The sequence below is a fragment of the Carassius carassius genome, chromosome 48 (genome assembly GCF_963082965.1).
Source record: "Carassius carassius chromosome 48, fCarCar2.1, whole genome shotgun sequence".
Lineage (NCBI taxonomy): Eukaryota > Metazoa > Chordata > Actinopteri > Cypriniformes > Cyprinidae > Carassius > Carassius carassius.
The window spans coordinates 9098576-9117141 of NC_081802.1; the positions used below are offsets into that span (position 1 = coordinate 9098576).

General features: G+C 34.6%; 3 protein-coding genes across 8 annotated transcripts; 2 read left to right on the plus strand and 1 right to left on the minus strand.

The window, feature by feature from the left end:
• The first annotated feature begins 573 nt into the window (after positions 1-573).
• On the plus strand, positions 574-3831 carry LOC132131198 (nuclear receptor 2C2-associated protein-like). Its single transcript, XM_059543200.1, has 5 exons — positions 574-719; positions 856-946; positions 1031-1136; positions 3268-3335; positions 3524-3831. Exons 1-5 carry the CDS (start codon positions 682-684, stop codon positions 3644-3646), a joined length of 426 nt encoding a protein of 141 aa, XP_059399183.1. The 5' UTR covers positions 574-681; the 3' UTR covers positions 3647-3831.
• Positions 3832-3874: 43 nt separating this feature from the next.
• Positions 3875-16350, minus strand: LOC132131199 (DNA-binding protein RFXANK-like). Of its 4 annotated transcripts, XM_059543202.1 has the most exons (9): positions 16022-16350; positions 14010-14126; positions 9799-9913; positions 9622-9687; positions 4616-4716; positions 4404-4529; positions 4248-4314; positions 4098-4178; positions 3875-4004 (listed from the first exon to the last, which is right to left on the minus strand). In XM_059543202.1, exons 3-9 carry the CDS (start codon positions 9896-9898, stop codon positions 3934-3936), a joined length of 612 nt encoding a protein of 203 aa, XP_059399185.1. In that variant the 5' UTR covers positions 9899-9913; positions 14010-14126; positions 16022-16350; the 3' UTR covers positions 3875-3933. The 4 variants fall into 4 exon arrangements, with proteins under 4 accessions (XP_059399185.1, XP_059399186.1, XP_059399184.1 ...); XM_059543203.1 differs by lacking the exon at positions 16022-16350 and having other exon boundaries at positions 14010-14187; XM_059543201.1 differs by lacking the exons at positions 14010-14126; positions 16022-16350 and adding an exon at positions 10049-10333.
• LOC132131200 (BLOC-1-related complex subunit 8-like) lies at positions 10920-14412 on the plus strand. Of its 3 annotated transcripts, none has more exons than XM_059543205.1 (5): positions 10920-11074; positions 11302-11414; positions 12673-12737; positions 12815-12922; positions 14232-14412. In XM_059543205.1, exons 1-5 carry the CDS (start codon positions 11038-11040, stop codon positions 14293-14295), a joined length of 387 nt encoding a protein of 128 aa, XP_059399188.1. In that variant the 5' UTR covers positions 10920-11037; the 3' UTR covers positions 14296-14412. The 3 variants fall into 3 exon arrangements, with proteins under 3 accessions (XP_059399188.1, XP_059399189.1, XP_059399190.1); XM_059543206.1 differs by lacking the exon at positions 14232-14412 and adding an exon at positions 13108-13172; XM_059543207.1 differs by having other exon boundaries at positions 10988-11126.
• Positions 16351-18566: the final 2216 nt, after the last annotated feature.

Here is an 18566-nt window from a genome sequence, read left to right on the forward strand (position 1 = left end):
GCAGTAACGCAATTAAAAACTACAGACACTGCAAATCAGAATCAAGACAGTTGAATGAAACAAAAGAAACTTAATATGAAAGCAATTACAAGAGACGACCTTGGTGTAAGTTAAAAGAATGTTTTAGATATTCATTTTCTTCCACAAAAGCATGCATTAATTTGCACTTTAACTTGAAATATTGAACAATTCGATTTTACTGTGATTGTTTTTAGCTACTCTGCCCTCTGCTGACCTGAATCAATACCTGAAGTATGCTCTGACCTGAATCAAATGAATTAGCATTAAATTAATCTTCTTTTTCATAATATTAAAGTATTTTATCTGCCATTTTATAGTACTTTTTGTGTATAACATACTGTACAGCAAAGGTTTGTGTAGTTCTATTCTATAAAGTCACAAAAAGCATTAAATAATTAAATAATTAATAAACAGGACTGAAGCTTAATTTCAAACCACTACAAAGCCCAAAATTGGACACTGCAGCCTTCTGTGGATAATTAAAGAAGATTTTGATAAACGATTTAAACCTTGAACAAGTAAGAAAAAAAAAAGTGTTATCATGCCTAGCAATTGAGGAGTGACACTGACATCTAGCTGCAGAGAGGCAAATTACACTTGCCCTTACTGTCGTGAAACCACGCGTCTCCATTTGCCCACAGTTGAGAGGTCAGTCAGAAGATGGCAGAGTCATTGATTTGTAACAACACGCAAAGCAGGTAGAAAACGTGTGTTTTTACAACTAAATACTAATATATTTATATATTTTTTATAAAAGACATTGTTGGCTATGCCTATTATGCTATACCAATGCAGCAGATTTAAACATAAAAGGAGTTTTTCTGTCAAATACAGGGTGAGTTCTGTGCTGAACAGAGATGTCAGACAGTTCGGAAAGAAGTTCATGTTTGATTGCAACGAGGAGACGTGCTGGAATTCTGACCAGGTGCGTTCATGTAGCCGAGCTGCTGCCACGTTTGGAATTCCTCGTCCTCGTGACCCATTTTACCTATTTATTTAAAAAAAACAGGGTGAATCCCAGTGGGTTGTCTTGGAGTTTCCACAGCCTGTGAAAGTGTCCGAGCTCAGGCTACAGTTCCAAGGAGGGTTTTCAGGGAAATCTTGCAAATTAGAAGGTCAGTCAACGCAGACAACACCTGTCTAACCAGTACCTGTCTAAATAGCCTATGTGTTTCTGGGCTTCTTACGATTAACGGAAATCTGATGGTGGGGTATTTTAGTTTGATTCTTTCTGCAGCTTAAGTATGTGGTGCCAAATGAATGCATTTTTTTAACGAGTCATTTGAATCATATTCAACAGATTCTTTCAAAAACTATAATTCATTTAAGTACCAAACAAGTGACTGCCTTAAAGGGATACTCCACCCCATAAGGAAAATGTTGTCATTAATCACTTACCCCCATGTCGTTCCTAATCTGTAAATGCTTTGGTTGTCTTCGGAACACAATTTAAGATATTTTCGATGAAAACCGGGAGGCTTGTTACTGTCCCATAGACCATTGGTTCCCAACCTGGGGTTGAGAAGAGTTCACGGGGTGGGGGGGTGAATAAAGATGCATAAAATGTTCTTCTAATAATATTATATAAAAATATTTTTTCAAAGTTTAAAAAAAATCATATGCTAATAATTCCGATTTCAATTACAATTTCGTTATTTCAAATGTAGGCCCGTTGCGCGTGGCAAGCGCGCTCATAATGTAAGAGATGCCGGCGCAACCACAACAGTGCCCAACATCAAATGGCAAACATAATCCAAGCGGAACGAAACTGCTCGTTATTGTGTGGTTGACGGACCGTTTATCAGTTTGGACCAGTGCAGCGCGAGCCGATCGTGATCATGCGACGCTGTTACTACACAGCGCTAATAAGAGATCCAGTTAAGAAAGCATTTAAATTTGCCACAGAAGTAATAACATCGCTGCGAGATCTAGAGAGAAACATTCACATTTCTCCGTTATTAACGGATCAAACAGCGCATGGAAACCAGGAAGAAACATTGTGTCGTGAATGAACTATCCAGTGTCCAGATCTGCAACATTCACCATGGATTTACTGTAGTAACACTAACTGCAACTATGAAAGTTTGTCAGGAATAGTAGGCTATAATGCCTTCAAGTAACATTACGTCGGTTTTATTTTGACATTATGAATACAATTGCTGCCCTCAAATGTTAATCTGAAATAAAATAAACCTTGGTTTATAACTACTACAGTATTTAATTTTTTCCAAGAAGCTGTTTTGTTTTATATGCTCATAAGAAGAATCAATTATAGCTCCAGAATTACTCAAAGTAAAGGATGTCACACTTTATTATGTTAGTTTTAATATAAAAAAAAAAGAAATCAGGGAAATTTCTCTGGCATTTCTTTCTTTTTGCTGTATCAAAAACGTACTGAACCGTACCGTGACACAAGTGTATCGTATCGAACCGAACCGTGAATTTTGTGAACGTTACACCCCTTATATGTGTGTGAACTATTTTAATTATTTTGTATATAAATACACGCATATGCATGTATTAATTTAAATTTTTTTGCATGTATATACTGTATATACATAATTTATATTATATATAAATATAAATGATTTATATATAAATAAATAAAAATATTAAATATATACATTGGGGGGGCCCCAAGGAAAAAGGTTGGGAACCACTGCCATAGACTGCCAAGGTAGTTACACTGTCAAAGTCCAGAAAAGTCTTAAAGACTTCGTCAGAATAGTCCATCTGCCATCAGTGGTTCAACGTAACGTTATGAAGCAACGAGAATACATGTTGAACATGAAGAAAACAAAAATAAGAATTGTATTTGAAAGAAACCAGTGCATCCTTGTGTCGCGGTTGACTCAGAAGATCGTCAGCTCATATTCTCCAAATTGGTGCTACGGTGACGTGGAGAGAAACAGGAGAGGAATTGTTGAATAAAGTCAATATTTTTGTTTTCTTCTTGACAAAAAGCATCGTCGTCGCTTTATAATGTTACGATTGAACCACTAATGGCAGATGGACTATCCTGACCAAGTCTTTTATCCTTTTCTGGACCTTGAAAGTGTAACTTACTTGGCAGTCTATGGGACAGTAACAAGCCTCTCGGTTTTCATCTAAAATATCTTAAATTGTGATCCGAACACGAACAAAGCTTTTTGCGGGTTGTGGCCTCGTACCCACGAACGACCAACAAGTTTCAGAAATAAGAGATAATAATTAATAAAAGACAGTTAAATGTTTTGTTTTCTATAGGTTCTGCCAAAGAAGAGGATCTCAAACATATTGTAGACTTCTATCCAGAGGACAACAACTGTCTACAAATATCCTTCCACGTGGTGCAATATTGTTCTCCAGCACTCGCCACCTTTTGTTATTTTTGCATCAACTTCTGAACTCCGTCACAGTCAGCAGACATTTCCAGTACAATAACCTACTACAACTTTTCTCGCAGAATTGCCCATGTCTTTTATTTATCCCAAGCTTATCAAATCCTTGATTCTTCACCCACAGTTTTCCCATTCAAGATGCCGCTTTGGTTCAGAGGCTGAAAATAGTGTTTGAAAACAGTGCTGACTTTTTTGGAAGAATAATTGTTTACACTTTGGAAATCCTGGGGGAAAAGGTTTTGTAATGTTTTGAGAAAAGGACAAAGAGGAATTATGAAAAGTAGTATTCCACCTACTCACAGGAAAAGCATAAACTGATGTTACTTCTGATTTAATTTCCTTCGTTTCTACAGAGCCTCTATGGATAATATTCACATGTCCTTTCCGGTCAACACGCATGAACTGCATGTCTGTAAAAGTGTCTTTTTAATTTAAAAAAGATACAAAAACTGTTCTTTACATCGTCCATGTCAAAGTAAAACTATAAACTATGCAGGATAATTGTAAAGTCTTGTAAGAGCAGTCCTCTGCTTCATGTCTTGTCAGACACTGAAACTGGTCCCCGAAACAGCTCCAAAATATGATCTTCAAGCAGTTTTTGCACTGCAAACAAGTTGGTAGATTTGTGAGTTATTAATTAAGAATTTAAAAATGTATTATTCGTTATATCAGAATACGTTAAGTAATGACTCTTGCCTTTTTTGTGGCCCAATGCGACAGCGAGAGCAACAGGACTGTAGCCAGAGTCTGCCTCAAATGTGATATCTGCCCCACATCCTAAACACAAACTTACTTTAGTTCATCATCACAAATAATAAAATGCGTGATTATTTTGAAAAGACTTACTCAAGAGAGCTTCAACACATTTTATGTGATTCCCACGAACGGCATACAGAAGAGGGGTCCCACCATTCTGTAAAAAAATAAAACATGCAGTATTTAGTGGTTTTGTAGTATTTTTAATAGTATGTACTATTTTCAGAATAATTAAACCGCTCATACCCAGTCATAGGAATCGATATCAACGCCATGTTGTAGGAGAATATTAACAATGTCTGCAAATCCTCCTGCGCTGGCCAAAGACAGGGCACTTTCTCGTTCCCGAGCCACTGTTCTCGGATCTGCTCCCTGATATTATAGAAAAGAAATCAAATGAAAAGTAAATGCTATACATTCTCCAGCCTTAAGTGGCTAAGAAAATGTGTCTTTCTCACCTTTTGAAGGAGGAACTCCACCATCATTATCTCTCCAAATGCAGCAGCCCACATTAGTGGTGTGAAACCTCGCTCATCTTGACTGTTAAGCAGAGAGCTGTCTGCAAGAGAACCCATACATACATATATACAGTGGAGGTCAAAATTAGAGAACAATCTATGAATACTTGATTTTTTTCTGAAATATTGTTCATCTTCATTGCTGGAAATTTAAAGTAATATAAGCTGTAGGTATACCACAGTGTTCAACACTGCATTTTTTTCTGCTCAAGATGAGAACATTTTGATTATTGTAGACATTTTAAGTAGATAATGCTTTTAAGTAAAATATTAAATTAGGAGGAAACGCCTGAACAAAACCAGTATTTTTTGTCACATTGCCTCACATGTATCTAAATGTAAAAATACAATTCATTTTAAAAAAAAATTGTTATTTTTGTTTTTTGTCCATACCTCTGCTTGGAAGAAAACAGAGAGGCCACGCCTCTTGGAACTTTAATTGAACAACCCCGACTTATATTAAAAATAATAATTTATTTATATGATTTTGTAATATCTGTGTCACATATTTTCTTGTGTGTCATAATAGATAGGACCCTTATGATAGAATCTGATTACAGAAAACTGTTTTGAACATGGTAATGTTCTCACAAACTACACCACAGTGTTTCAGACCAGAAAGCCCTCCAGCGGGTGGTGAAAACTGCCCAATACAACACTGGTGTCGCGCTACCCTCCACCAAAGACGTTTACCACAAACACTGCCTAAGGAAAGTGAGAAGTATCATTAAAGACTCCTCTCACCCCAATCACAGACTGTTCACTCCTCTCCCAGCGGGGAGATGTTATACGAGTCTTCGCTGTTGCACCAGCAGACTCAGGAACAGTTTCTTTCCTTCAGCGGTCAGCCTACTGAACTTCAATCTCAAGCGCTGAACACTACATCCTGGATAGACCACCTAATGCTTAAAAAATAAAGTGAACTGAACAATAACCTCTCTGCACTCCTCACTCACAATGTTCTTATTATTTCCTCTGTTATTTTGCACATTTCTACTTCTGGATGTCGTTTGCACTGTTATGGTCATTGGCCATATATAAACTTATGCTATTTGCATACCTCACAATGAACCTTCTTTACTCTGTATAATGCATCTTCTGTTTATACTTTCTTTGCACCCTGTGTTGTATGTACAGTCATTTGCATTGAGCTGGTCTCTGCCGTCCTACATCATAACTTTCACTATATGACATAAAGCTTAATGTATATACACACATTCTATATATGTTTTATATACTCGGTTATTTGCACTTCCGGTTAGATGCCAACTGCATTTTGTTAGCTTTGTACTCTGCACAGTGACAATAAAGTTGAATCTAATCTAATGGATTAAAACATATGTAACAAGCTGGATGTACATTGACCTTACATTTTAACACATCCAATTTAAAGTCTTGTGAACATCTCTGGCAGAACATCTCTAGTTTCTCACACTGCGCTCGTGTGATCTTGGTTCAGTCTTCTTCCAAAGTTCAGTAACTGTAAGTGGCTTTCTTAGCCATAACTTTGTCGCCTAGGATTTTCCAGAGATTTTCAAACAGGACTCTGGACCAGCCATTTCATTATTTCAATGTTCTTATTTTCCAGGAATTGCTTTACCTGTTTTGCAGTGTGACCATAAAGTGGGCCTCCATCTTCTAATCTCAGTGAAAATTACAGAAATGTTGCCAGTTAGATTGTCACATTATTAAGGAAATCAGCAGCAGGTGCCAGATTAACACCAATAACTATTGATATCTGTAAATGTTCTCTAATTTTGGTCAAAGTTATTTTCAAATATCTAATTAGGGTTGTTTTATATGGAAGGCATTTTCTGCCAAATTTAAATAAATAAATGAAATTATTAAAATTAAAACCAGATTAACGATTTCATTACAGAAAACTGTACGCAAAATATGTGACAAAATTGAGAATGAAATTAAATGATTTCATTTTCACGGTGACATACCTGTCAAATTGAAAAATAAAGTGCAATTGGTGATTTCACATTTCATTTTCAATAGAGTCTCGAGGCAAGACTGCCAATATTAAAATGAAAAGCCAAACGTGAAAAAGAAACTACACATACAGTTTTAACAAAGCTCTTTATTAACGCTCACGCAATAATAGTGACACAATTCAAATTTAAATGTAAATTTTACTTGTCATTTTAATTCCTCTTTTATTTCACTGTTTTCATTTTCGTTTTCATTTTCAAAGACAACCTGCATGCAAATTATATGTTAATGAGTGGGTGTGGCTCAATTACGTTGTTACGTGGAGGAGCTATAATGGCGGTTATGGCCAGTATAGCAACAGAATTAAACCAGCTAGCAAACATTTCGGATGATAATGACTTAATTTTGCTACGAGTTGAATCTATCTTGGATAGGGGTGCTCCGATCATAGACATGTATAGAAAGGCTAGATGGCTCAAGGCGGAGTCAGCTGTGTCGTCACTTGGCGGCCATCTTAGGTCAGGAGACTGCGCTGCTGCTCCCTGCTGCTGTGGACGGAAGGTGAGTGACATACGCCAACTAAAATGCTCGTAACTTGCTGAATTCTTGACGGATTTACAAACGGTTTGGTTTATTACAAACCTTATTAACGTGGCTATGATTTGTGCTGATGCCGATGTTTAAATTGTAGCTTCACGTTTTGAGAAACGCTTAACATTGCAGCGTAGCTGTGTGTTTCATGGCTGCCCTCTACTCTAAAGTGATACCACAGTCGACATTTTCAATTATTAACAGGTTTCCTGAGACCAACAACGTTTCTTGACAACCTAATCTTTTGTCTAAATGTCATTTTGTGGATGTGGTTGTATTTATTTGCTGGCTAGCAGTGAAGAGGTCGTAAGTGAGTCACCAAGCAATTGTAAATTGGTGGGAGAGGCAGGGTTAGTCTTTCGTTTCAACATAGCTTTGAGTTACACATGATTTCAAAGTGGTTTGGTTTCTTAAAAACATCTTTACATTTGGATTACTTTGTTGGTTTTTTGTTTACAGAACTTCTGATTACGCTTGTGGAAAATGAGAGGAGGAGAGGGAGGGAGCTGTATTGATTATATTGTATTGATGGAAAGAGTTTTGTGTCCAATTGTGTCTTTAATGTTTTTTTTTTTTTTTTTTTTGTATATTTTGTATATTTTTTTTTGTAAGTTTTTTCTAATTGTGTGCCTTTGGACCTAAGTAAAAAAAAAAAAAAATCTCTTTTCTCTTTATTTTACAGAATGGCAACTTGAGACAGATTTATATTATACATAAATTTACACATGTATTTAATAATGTAAATATTAGTAATAAACTAAATTGCACTATTTCATGTTTCATGTACCTTATAAATATTGACATCATTACTGTGTGTGTGTATGGGTATACCTAGTACTTTACCTATCTAGTCTACTTAATATACTATTTTCTTAATAAACTTCGTGGCTATAATTTTTCACAAGTATGCAGTTAAATAGCCGCATCCCTGAAGTTTATGACACACCAAGCCGTTTGAAAATCGGTTGAAAATTGAGCAAAATATAGTTATTTCAGCACTACATGCACAATAGACTTTAATGTTATAACTGGACGAGCGGTCCTGTCCTAAGATGGCCGCCGTGTGACGTCGTCGGGTCCCATTGGCTCTCAGCGCCTGTAAGCTATCTAGCCTTTCTATACATGTCTATGGCTCCGATCACGATCAGCCGATCGTTATGCGCATCTCGTCAGTAAAGCCGGTTCTCTAATCAGCGGTAAATTCCCTCAGGTGCGTGATTTCACATAGAGCAGCTGTTACTACACAGAGCCGTTGTTAACTGAGAAGATGCGCAAATCCACGTTCATTTTCAGCGTTTATTGGCGCATCTTCTCAGTTAACAACGGCTCTGTGTAGTAACAGCTGCTCTATGTGAAATCACGCACCTGATGGAATTAACCGCTGATTAGAGAACCGGCTTTACTGACGAGATGCGCATAACGATCGGCTGATCGTGATCGGAGCACCCCTAATCTTGGATACACTTGGACATTTTGCAGCCGTCACAAACTCAGCAGACAGCAGATTTTCCGGGGAGTCTCGTGGAGGCTCAGGCCGAGGAACTGCAGTGGGTCGAGGGTTTGACGCATGCTGGTCAGGCTGGTTGTTTCTTCCACGTTCTAATGCTGCAGCAGCTTCCCGCAAAAGCTCACTAACAGATTCGCCATGTCTCGATTACAATATATTCACATTTTAATGTCGTTTCACACATTGTTTCAACCACCATTCAACTCATGCACACGAGACTTCGACGATTGTCTCTTGCGCCGTTCCTTGAATAAGCCACACCCACTCATTAACATATAATTTGCATGCAGGTTGTCTTTGAAAATGAAAACAGTGAAATAAAAGAGGAATTAAAATGACAAGTAAAATTTACATTTAAATTTGAATTGTGTCACTATTATTGCGTGAGCGTTAATAAAGAGCTTTGTTAAAACTGTGTAGTTTCTTTTTCACGTTTGCTTTTCATTTTAATATTGGCAGTCTTGCCTCGAGACTGTATTGAAAATGAAATGTGAAATCAGCAATTGCATTTTATTTTTCAATTTGACAGGTATGTCACCTGAAAATGAAATCATTTAATTTCATTCTCAATTTTGTCACATATTATTACAGTTTTCTGTAATAAAATAGTTAATCTGGTTTTAATTTTAATCATTTCATTTATTTATTCAAATTTGGCAGAAAATGCCTTCCATAGTTTTATACTGTGCTCTAGAAAACTATTAATTTATGAAATATGCTTTTAAAAATTGCACTTCTACTCCTTTTAGTATAACATCAAATAGGACTAAGTAAGCAGTGACCTTGAAATTTAGAAAATATGTTGATCTCTACTGTATTTATTTATTCATGCATGAGCTGGATACACATTTATTTTATTATTTTATTATTATTATTATTATTTTTAATTAAGGCACGTGTTACTTGATACCTTTGGACAAATGTACCTCCAGTTGTGAAATTTCTCCATGGGCTGCCAGCTGATGAATTGAGAGGTCTACAAGACATAATTAAATGCCGTAATTATACTTTAAAAGACTATATTTAATATTTTATGCCTTTGAAATCTGCCTTTAATAAACCGTATAGAAGAAGGTGTGAGACTCACTGTCTAAAGTGGCCGGTCGGACTGTGACCTCATTCCCACGCTGTTTATTCGTCAGAGCGGTCGAATGGTTTACAGCATTCTCGTCATGTCGGTTTTCCATAATCACTTATTAAACCTGATTTAAATGTGCGCAATATAGAAAAATATAGAGACAAGATTAAATACTAAACAAAATAGGGCCAATTTTTTGTGCATAATTAGTTAAAAATACTAATATAAAATAACAAAATATGTCTTATGAAAAACTTACCTTAGATTGTTTAAACTTTATGAGAAAACATGATCTTAAACTTAACGGGTTCGTAAGATCGTATAGGCTGCTTTCGTTTCCTGATTCGTTAGTAAAAGTGAAACTAAAATAAGAGTCTTGTGCTCAACGAACTCAAACTCTATTTAATGATATCGTATCAAACATTAGGCTGCTTTTCCTCATGATATATATTTTACTTTTGGCTGCAAAATGAATCGCATCTTTCTTAACTATTAAAATTGGAACAGTAGCTTTAAGTGGTGTTCATGAACGAGTCGGGGGGGGGGGGGGGTTGAACGAATCTTTTAAGAATCGTTTTGATTCACTTTCATGTGCTGACTCCTTGAAACGCGTGACTGCTTTACTGTCTTAGAAGACTGACTGTAGCTGGAGCCAATAGGATTTGAGTGCTGGCTCGGCAAGAGCATTTCATTGGTTGAATCTGATCAGTACACCCCATTCATCTATCTAATTTTATTTATTCATTTTTGTTGTCTTTTTCAATAGTCCATAACAGTCAGCCCATCAACTTCCTAAATAGTTAAATATTTGGGTGAACGATAATATATATATATATATATATATAATTGTATAATATATATAATATATTGTACAATTTTTGTGGGGATAACGCATGCTGCTTCAATGCTTATATCAGTAGACTTAAAAATAATAATAATAATTTCAATACGATCATAACAGTCATGAACGACTCTGTATTTTGAACGAATCGTTCAATGACTCGTTACCTGCGTAAACATCTGCAGAACGGGCCACTGAACGATTCAGTGAACTAATCTGATTGGTGAACCGATTCAAAATATTCGAGTCACTGAGATGAATCGTAATGGCATGAAACAAGTGGCTAGGAACTACTTATTGGCCAAGTGTTTTCCTTCGGATGATGTTTTGGGAGCAATTGTAGGGGAACAGCTACCCTTTCATAAGGAATTGTATACATTTATATCATTCATTAATATTTTATAAAGATGGAGGACCAAGAAATGCAATTGAAAGTAAAAAGAGGTAACGTTACCATGGATAGATTGAGAGTTCTTATGTCTATAATCAACAACGAGTGAGTGTACTTGTGTATGCATGGTCTTGAACATTTAATTTAACGTTAGATTACTGAATTATTAGACGCGTTATTTAAGCGTGTCTCGATGATAGTCTGATTTGAGATTACACATCATTTGTTATGCACCTGATGAAAATACACTGATCACGTGTTTTGTTTATTTCTGCAACAGTGAGTGATAAATTCACCGAGAGCATGTATGTGTTGGCCAATGAGCCGTCGATAGCGCTTTACAGGTTACAAGAGCACGTCAGGAGATCCCTGCCAGAGCTCGTACAACACAAGGTGCGGTATTTTAATGTGTTTCATTTATATTGTCCAGCCTGTATTACAGGAATACAGACAGTATAATTGCCTAAACACTGTTATGTTTTTTTTTTTTTTTTAGATATTTGCCTGAATAATTCACATTTGAGTTGCCATATTAGAATCCTACTTTACATTATAATCTGTAAATTACCAAATAAATACTATTTTTGCTGGAAAACAATGTTATACTGTGTAATATATTACTGAGTTATTATTTCATGTTGAAAGCAACTGTTAAAAATTAATCTTTTTAAAATAGTCTTCACTTACTATTTTGATTTAAGCTTTTTAATAAGGTGATTGTATTTTTTTCTGTTTTATTGTTATTTATTGTATTTTAAGTTTTAGCGCTTTGTGTATGATAAAAGCACATTATAAATAAAATGTATTATAATGACATTAACAAGCTGACTTAGCTCACCCCTATGTCGTCCCAAGATTTGCAAAGAATTTAGGTTTTTGAGGAAAACATTCCAGGATTTTTCTCCATTTAATGGACTTCAGTGGTAGCCAAAGGGCTGAAGGTTTCAATGCAGCTTCAAAGGGCTCTATACAGGAATCTTATCTAATCTTATCTTTAAGAAAATAATAATTATATATATACATTTTTAACCACAAATGCTCATCTTGCTCTAGCTCGACTTCATACATTACATTGTCATATAGTTACGTAGGCTGAAGTACCAACCCAGTGTTTACAAAGCGAACGTGCAAAGAATGTAAAATGCCCTGTACAAAAAAGGTCAAGCAATGATGTCAGATGATTTTGAAGTCTGAGGAGAAAAATGAGACTGAGTTTTCTGCTCAACTCTACCTTTTTGAACCGTAGTACACAGGCGAAGAGCTAACCACATGTGACCTTTCCAACATTACATAATGCGAGAATTTGCGGACACACATCACAGAGCTAGTGCTAGATGTGCATTTGTGGTTTAAAAGTATGTAACTTTATATATATATATATATTTATATATATATTAGTTTTTAAAGTAATTACTGATCGTTTGGCTAGATAAAGACCCTTATTTCTTGGCTTGGATCGTGTAGAGCCCTTTGAAACTACATTGAAACAATTTGCCATTTGGACATTCAACCCATTGGCCACCACTGAAATCCATTATATGAAGAAAAATCCTAGAATTTTTGTTCTTTGCATATGATAATCAAACTATATATTGATTGTTATTATATCAGTAAGTTGAATGAAGTGTCGTGGTGAATTGTGAATTTGTAGACAGACATGCAGAGTTGGGAGGAACAAAGTCAGGGAGCAATCTACACTGTTGAATATGCATGCAGGTAAGATATGCATTACATAAATTAATGATTTATATTATGATGTATTTTATTTATTGTGCTTCATGTCTGTTTTTCAGTGCGGTGAAAAGCATGACAAATAGTAGTCTCTATTTCAAGAACATAGACGGTCTGCTCAGGCAAGCCATTTCACTGAAGGAACAGATCGGCAGCTCGCAGGGTCGAAGGTTCTTGTCACTATCCATTTTTAATGCTATTAATTGCATTTACATTATAATTACTGTTTTTTGTTTTGTTTTATACATCACTTCACTGTTAAATGTAAATGTGGCTTACTATAATTTTTCTTTGCTCATTTGCTTCACTTTTAATTTGCTCACTTTTTCTGTTTTAAACATACATGTCACTTCAGTGCTGTGACCGATACACCCACACACACTTCAGTCACACCACCTTGACTCGTGGAAATCTTTCTCCCAAGGTTAGTTTTGCTTCATTTTTGATTCTTTCTACACCTGCTTCATGGACGTAAGTTGCATATAAAACATTTTGTACTATTATATCAATTCAATTCGTCTTCTCCCACATTTTTATTTTGTTATTATGTGGAATATGTCATTTAAAAATGTGATTTTTCATCGTAACTTTTAAAGTTGTATTTTTCTGTATCAGTCGTTTACTGCAGTGTTTTCAATAGACAAAACATAAACATGTCTTTGTTTTTTTTTTTAAAGAAAAGAGTAATTCCCCTATAACAGCTACATAATTTTCAAGTACTTCAGTAGTAATTTCACAATATTATTTTACTTTTTTTTCCAGTTAATGTTCTAACACCTGTAAGTTGATATTGGGTGTACAAAAGCAGTTTTTTTATATACATATTTTGCTTTAAATGTCATAAATAATTTGCCTGACTTCTAAGACAATAGTGTACAGTCACAGCATTTATAAGAAGATAAATATCTTATGCAGACCAAGGCTACATTTAATTGATTACAAATACAGTAATATTGCTAAACGTTATTACAATTTAAAATAACTGTTTTGTATTTCAATACATTTTAAAAAAGTAATTTATTCCTGTGATGGCAAAATTGAATTTTAAGCAACCATAACTCCAGTCTTCAGTGTCACATTTTAATATATAATATAAATTGTAATAATTTTTCACTATATAACTGTTTTTAGAATGTTTTTTAGAGACTTGCTGCCAAAAGTTCGGAATAAGTGTGTTTGTGTGTATATTATGGACATTAAATATAACCATATACTGTATTATATAATGCCCATTTGACACCAAATTAGATGTGTTACCATTCATACTAAAGTTGAATTCTCGATTGTGGTTTTACGAGAAAGTACAGATCTCATCTCACTGTTGACCCCGTTCCAGGGTTTGGCCTGTGCTTGAAACAAAGTCAAGGAGCATGGCTGTGAAGAAAAAACAAAAAAGAAATATTTATGTCAAACCATTACCTGCTATGACTGATAAATGATGAATATACACTAATGTATTGTTTTTTTTGTTTTTTATAGAAAAAGAGCTTTGGATCCTGGCATGCTTAAGGATGGAGGAGAAAAGCATAGCTCTGGGATATAAACTGATGAAGACCTGAACGATAGACTATATTCACTTGGTGTCACCACTTCATATTGATAAAGATTGCTATTTTAAAGTATGGAAGCCCATTTCCACATCCAAATTAAAAAATAAAAAGAAAGAAAGAAATTCATATTGTGAGATAAAGTCACTATTGGGAGATATAAAGTTGAACCCTGGACCACAAAACCAATCATAAGTAGCACGGATATATTTGTTGCAATAGCCAAAAAAAATAATAATTATATGGGTCAAAATAATTGATTTTTCTTTTATTTAATTAATATTAAGTAAAGATCATGTTCCATTAAGATAGTTTGTCCATTTTCTATTATAAGAATATCAAAAATGTATTCTCATTAATGATATGCATTGCTAAGGACTTCATTTGGACAACTGTAAAGGCGGTTTTCTCAATATTTAGATTTTTTTGCACTCTCAGATTCCAGATATTATAATAGTTGTGTCTCGGGCAAAAATTGTCCTATCATAACAAACCATACATCAATGGAAAAATATTATTTATTCGACTTTCAGATCTCACGTTTTTTTTTTTGGTCCCAGATCACCTATTGCAATTGCAAGATTTAGTGTTTTCTTTGTAATATGAAGTTATGTTATAAAATTAGTAAATAGTAAATTGAACATTTCAATTAGGGAAAAAAGTTGCAACTCCAAGGAAAAAAATTAATTGTGAAGTTTAATGTCACACTGCAATATAAAAAGTCACACTATGAGATATAAATTCAAAATTGTTAGATTTAAGTCACAATTGCAAGAAATAAAGTCACGATGACCACTTTTTTTCTTTATTCTGAGGCAGAAATGGGCTTCCATACTAAAGAGCCATAAGTAAAAAAAAAAAAAACATTTTTTTATAAAATAAATATTTTGGTGTAAAATATGTAAGGATGAACATATGATAATTATAAGCTGCTTTAGGTGTTTTGGTTACAATTTGTTCGCGTTTTGAATATTATTTAGTTGTGTAATGAGTGGTGTAATGAGGAAAATGTAACCATGTTCTGTAAATGTGTATATACTTACTCTAATGATTCAAGTTTTTAAATATAATTCATGACATGACTTCCATGTGTTTTTTGTGTAGCACTTACCAACTAAGTAAACTTAAACTCTCAAGGCAAAACAACCCAATGGTCACATGCCGAATAACCCTGCTATCCAATAGAAACCAGTCGGCCCTTTGGATTTAAGGAAAAAACTGAGATAAATGTTTCTTATATGGACTAGTTGCAAGGTCTCAGTTTGCAAAACAGACTGATTTCAAAGACCTACTAGAATAGGCAACATCATGCTCTTTGAATTCGAAATAATTTCAAATGTTTAATTTCAAATTTCAAAAGTCCTGGAGGTCAAAATAAAATTCAAAGTCCAGTAAATGTCAATAACCTTTGATATACAGTGTGACCCCAAAAAACGTATTCGAATGCATTGTTTCATAACTTTTCTCTGTCAGTGACTTTCAAGGTGAGTTTTAGTGGATGAAGAAATGTTCTTCAAGTTCTCCAGGTGTGATTCATTACATTTACTACAAATATGTTCCACTGACAACCAAAAACTAAAATAGTTTTACAACTATTTGAAACCTAAACTCTTTTTTGAGGAATGTTCTTCTAGAAAGTGTATCTTTCTTTCAAATAAATGCCACTCATTTGGTTGGAGATTGTGATTTAGTGTCCACGGAAGTAAGTTTCTCCGTCCGTACCTTTGTGTGTCTGGTTCTCCTCGGTTTATTTCAGTAGCGAGATAGCTGTGAAGCAAACACACAACAACTGAGCTCAAGTTGAGTGTCAGAGACGAGGCTGAGAGGACCGGAGAAACGGACATTAACTGTGACCTCATTCGACCCGAGAATCCTTTATAACAGCCTCTTGTGTTTGGAGCTGGAAGAGCAAAATGACGGACAACAGGGACATTATTGCGGATAAAATCCCTAAAAACGCAAGTACCACGAGAGAACGCTGACTGTAGGAATGCGTCATGTCCGACAGTGAATAATGTCCGATTTACCACATATACAAACAGTAGTCCATCAAAAAATGACGTGTTAAACTAGTTTTCCTCGCTAATTTCTCACTGTTTTCTGATTGCGGGTTTCTTGACGAGGAAAACAAACGACGCGCGAGAGGCTGATGTGGAATGCGCGCGCTCTCGTGCCGCTGACGTCCAGTCAGAGCATGTGATCCACTTTAAATCCCCAGATTAAAAACTTTTTTTTTTAATTCATGGAACAATGGAGATCTCATCTGGATTTATTTGCCCAGGCAATGGAGCATCATACTCGTCAAGTACCTGTTAAGTTTCAAACATTGTGCACAATTGTACAAACTAGAAGAAGGAGGGATATAAGAATAGTAAAGGAATATTAAAACTGAGTATTGCATGTTGTAGCTACATGCAATACATAGGCCTAATCATAGGCCTGTCACAAAAACATGCAAGGACTTTCTGTTTTTATTTGCTTAATGCTTCGATATTTCTTATTATTTAACTAACAATTTCAGGAATGAGCTTGCTAGAATGATAAAAAGGTGCGTTTCAGTGGCTTTGATTAAAATGGGCCTATTTGCATGATAGCCTAGATCATTAATAACGTTGCAATATTCATACCCTGATAGCACTCACTGAGATGTCAAATAAACCTGTAGAAGATGTCTTTAAGATGTTTATGATTTAGAATGTATCTAAAACTGACATCTTAAAGATGTGTATGCTATGTAGTGTATCGTCCACAATAAATATGTATTAAAAATTATTCTTTTGCACCAAAATTAAAGTAGGCTATACTCAACAAGAAAGATTAGATTTCGGAAGAAAGGACCAGGGTTTGAGAGCACTAATGTAAGAGACCCATCAACAGCATTTTTTACTGTGTTTTGTAAGTGGTTGCAATCTTAAAAGGCAGTTGCTGCCTTTTAAAACTGATAAAGCTTTGCTTCGGTTGCCTTAGGGACTAGCATTGCACTCTGGAGAGCTCTTAGTTAAGGCAATGGAAAGCTTTTTGAAAAATACAACTAGTGTTTGATTATAAATTGCTCTGAACTATGTGACATTCTATACAAGCAATATCCTGATCAAAAGGGAAAAAAAATTTCTTCAGGTGCAAAAGCAGTGCTGAACATATAAAGAGCATCAATCCTATGGTAGGCCTTTATTAGGAGCATTTTATTAATGAATATATCTATATATATGTCATAAGCATTGTATTTAGACATATTTACATAAAGGTAAACATCGCTTGTTACCTTAACCCTGAATGTGCAGGTGGGTTTTTTTTTCTTTTCTTTTCTTTTTTTTTCTTTTCTCAAGAACTCAAGGTCTGCTGCTGTGCTGAACGTGATAAGCCTGACACTAAAAAAACATCGGCTGAAAAATCGCCTAAACATAAACGCTGACCAGAGAGGCTATTTCTGAAACCGAGAGACTCACCACATGTACAAAACCTTCAGGCCAATGATGTTGTCAAAAGCAGAAGTGAGAAGTTTCAGGGAAAAAAAAAAGTTGACACTTGACACTTTCCAGAGTTTCCTTTATTTGATATGAGACGTATAGTAATTATATTAACTGCTATAAATGTATTATACACATAAAAGTTCAAGGTAGAACCTGAAAACTGTTTCTCAAAAAGCCTTTCAGTAAGCATTTCTTAAAATAACAGTCATTTTCTTATTATGAAAAACATTTTAATAATCTAAAGAAGCTTTAAAAAACCTTTTATGTTATGATGGATGTTAAAGGTTCCTAATGGAACTATAAATGCCAAAGAATCTTTATCTTTAAAGAATCATTATTTAAGAGGAGAATATTTTAAAGTTCCAAAAAAATAATTATAACTTAGAGGAACTATTATAGTGACAGTCTTAAAATTATGATTCTGTATCTTTATTTAACATTCTCACCTATTGCATATCATATCATATAAAGCATATCGGATAGAGCTTTTTTTTTTTTTTTGAAACATTTCTGTTCAGTTACCAAAGCTTCTAGTATTACACTGAATTATGTAAAATAAAAATATTCAGACTTTTAATTATTAAAATAAATTAATTTAAAGAACTTACCCTAATATAATTCTTTATATTCTTACTAAATTATATTGAATATTCAATATGCCTTTTAAGGCAAGACACTATATATAGGCAAAATTGATCAATTTGGGATTTTGGGCTGTTTTGCTTTCATAACTGTTGACAGTATTTTCCGATTTATGCAGTGATAATAAGAGCAAATCTAAGGAAACCTTTAGTATG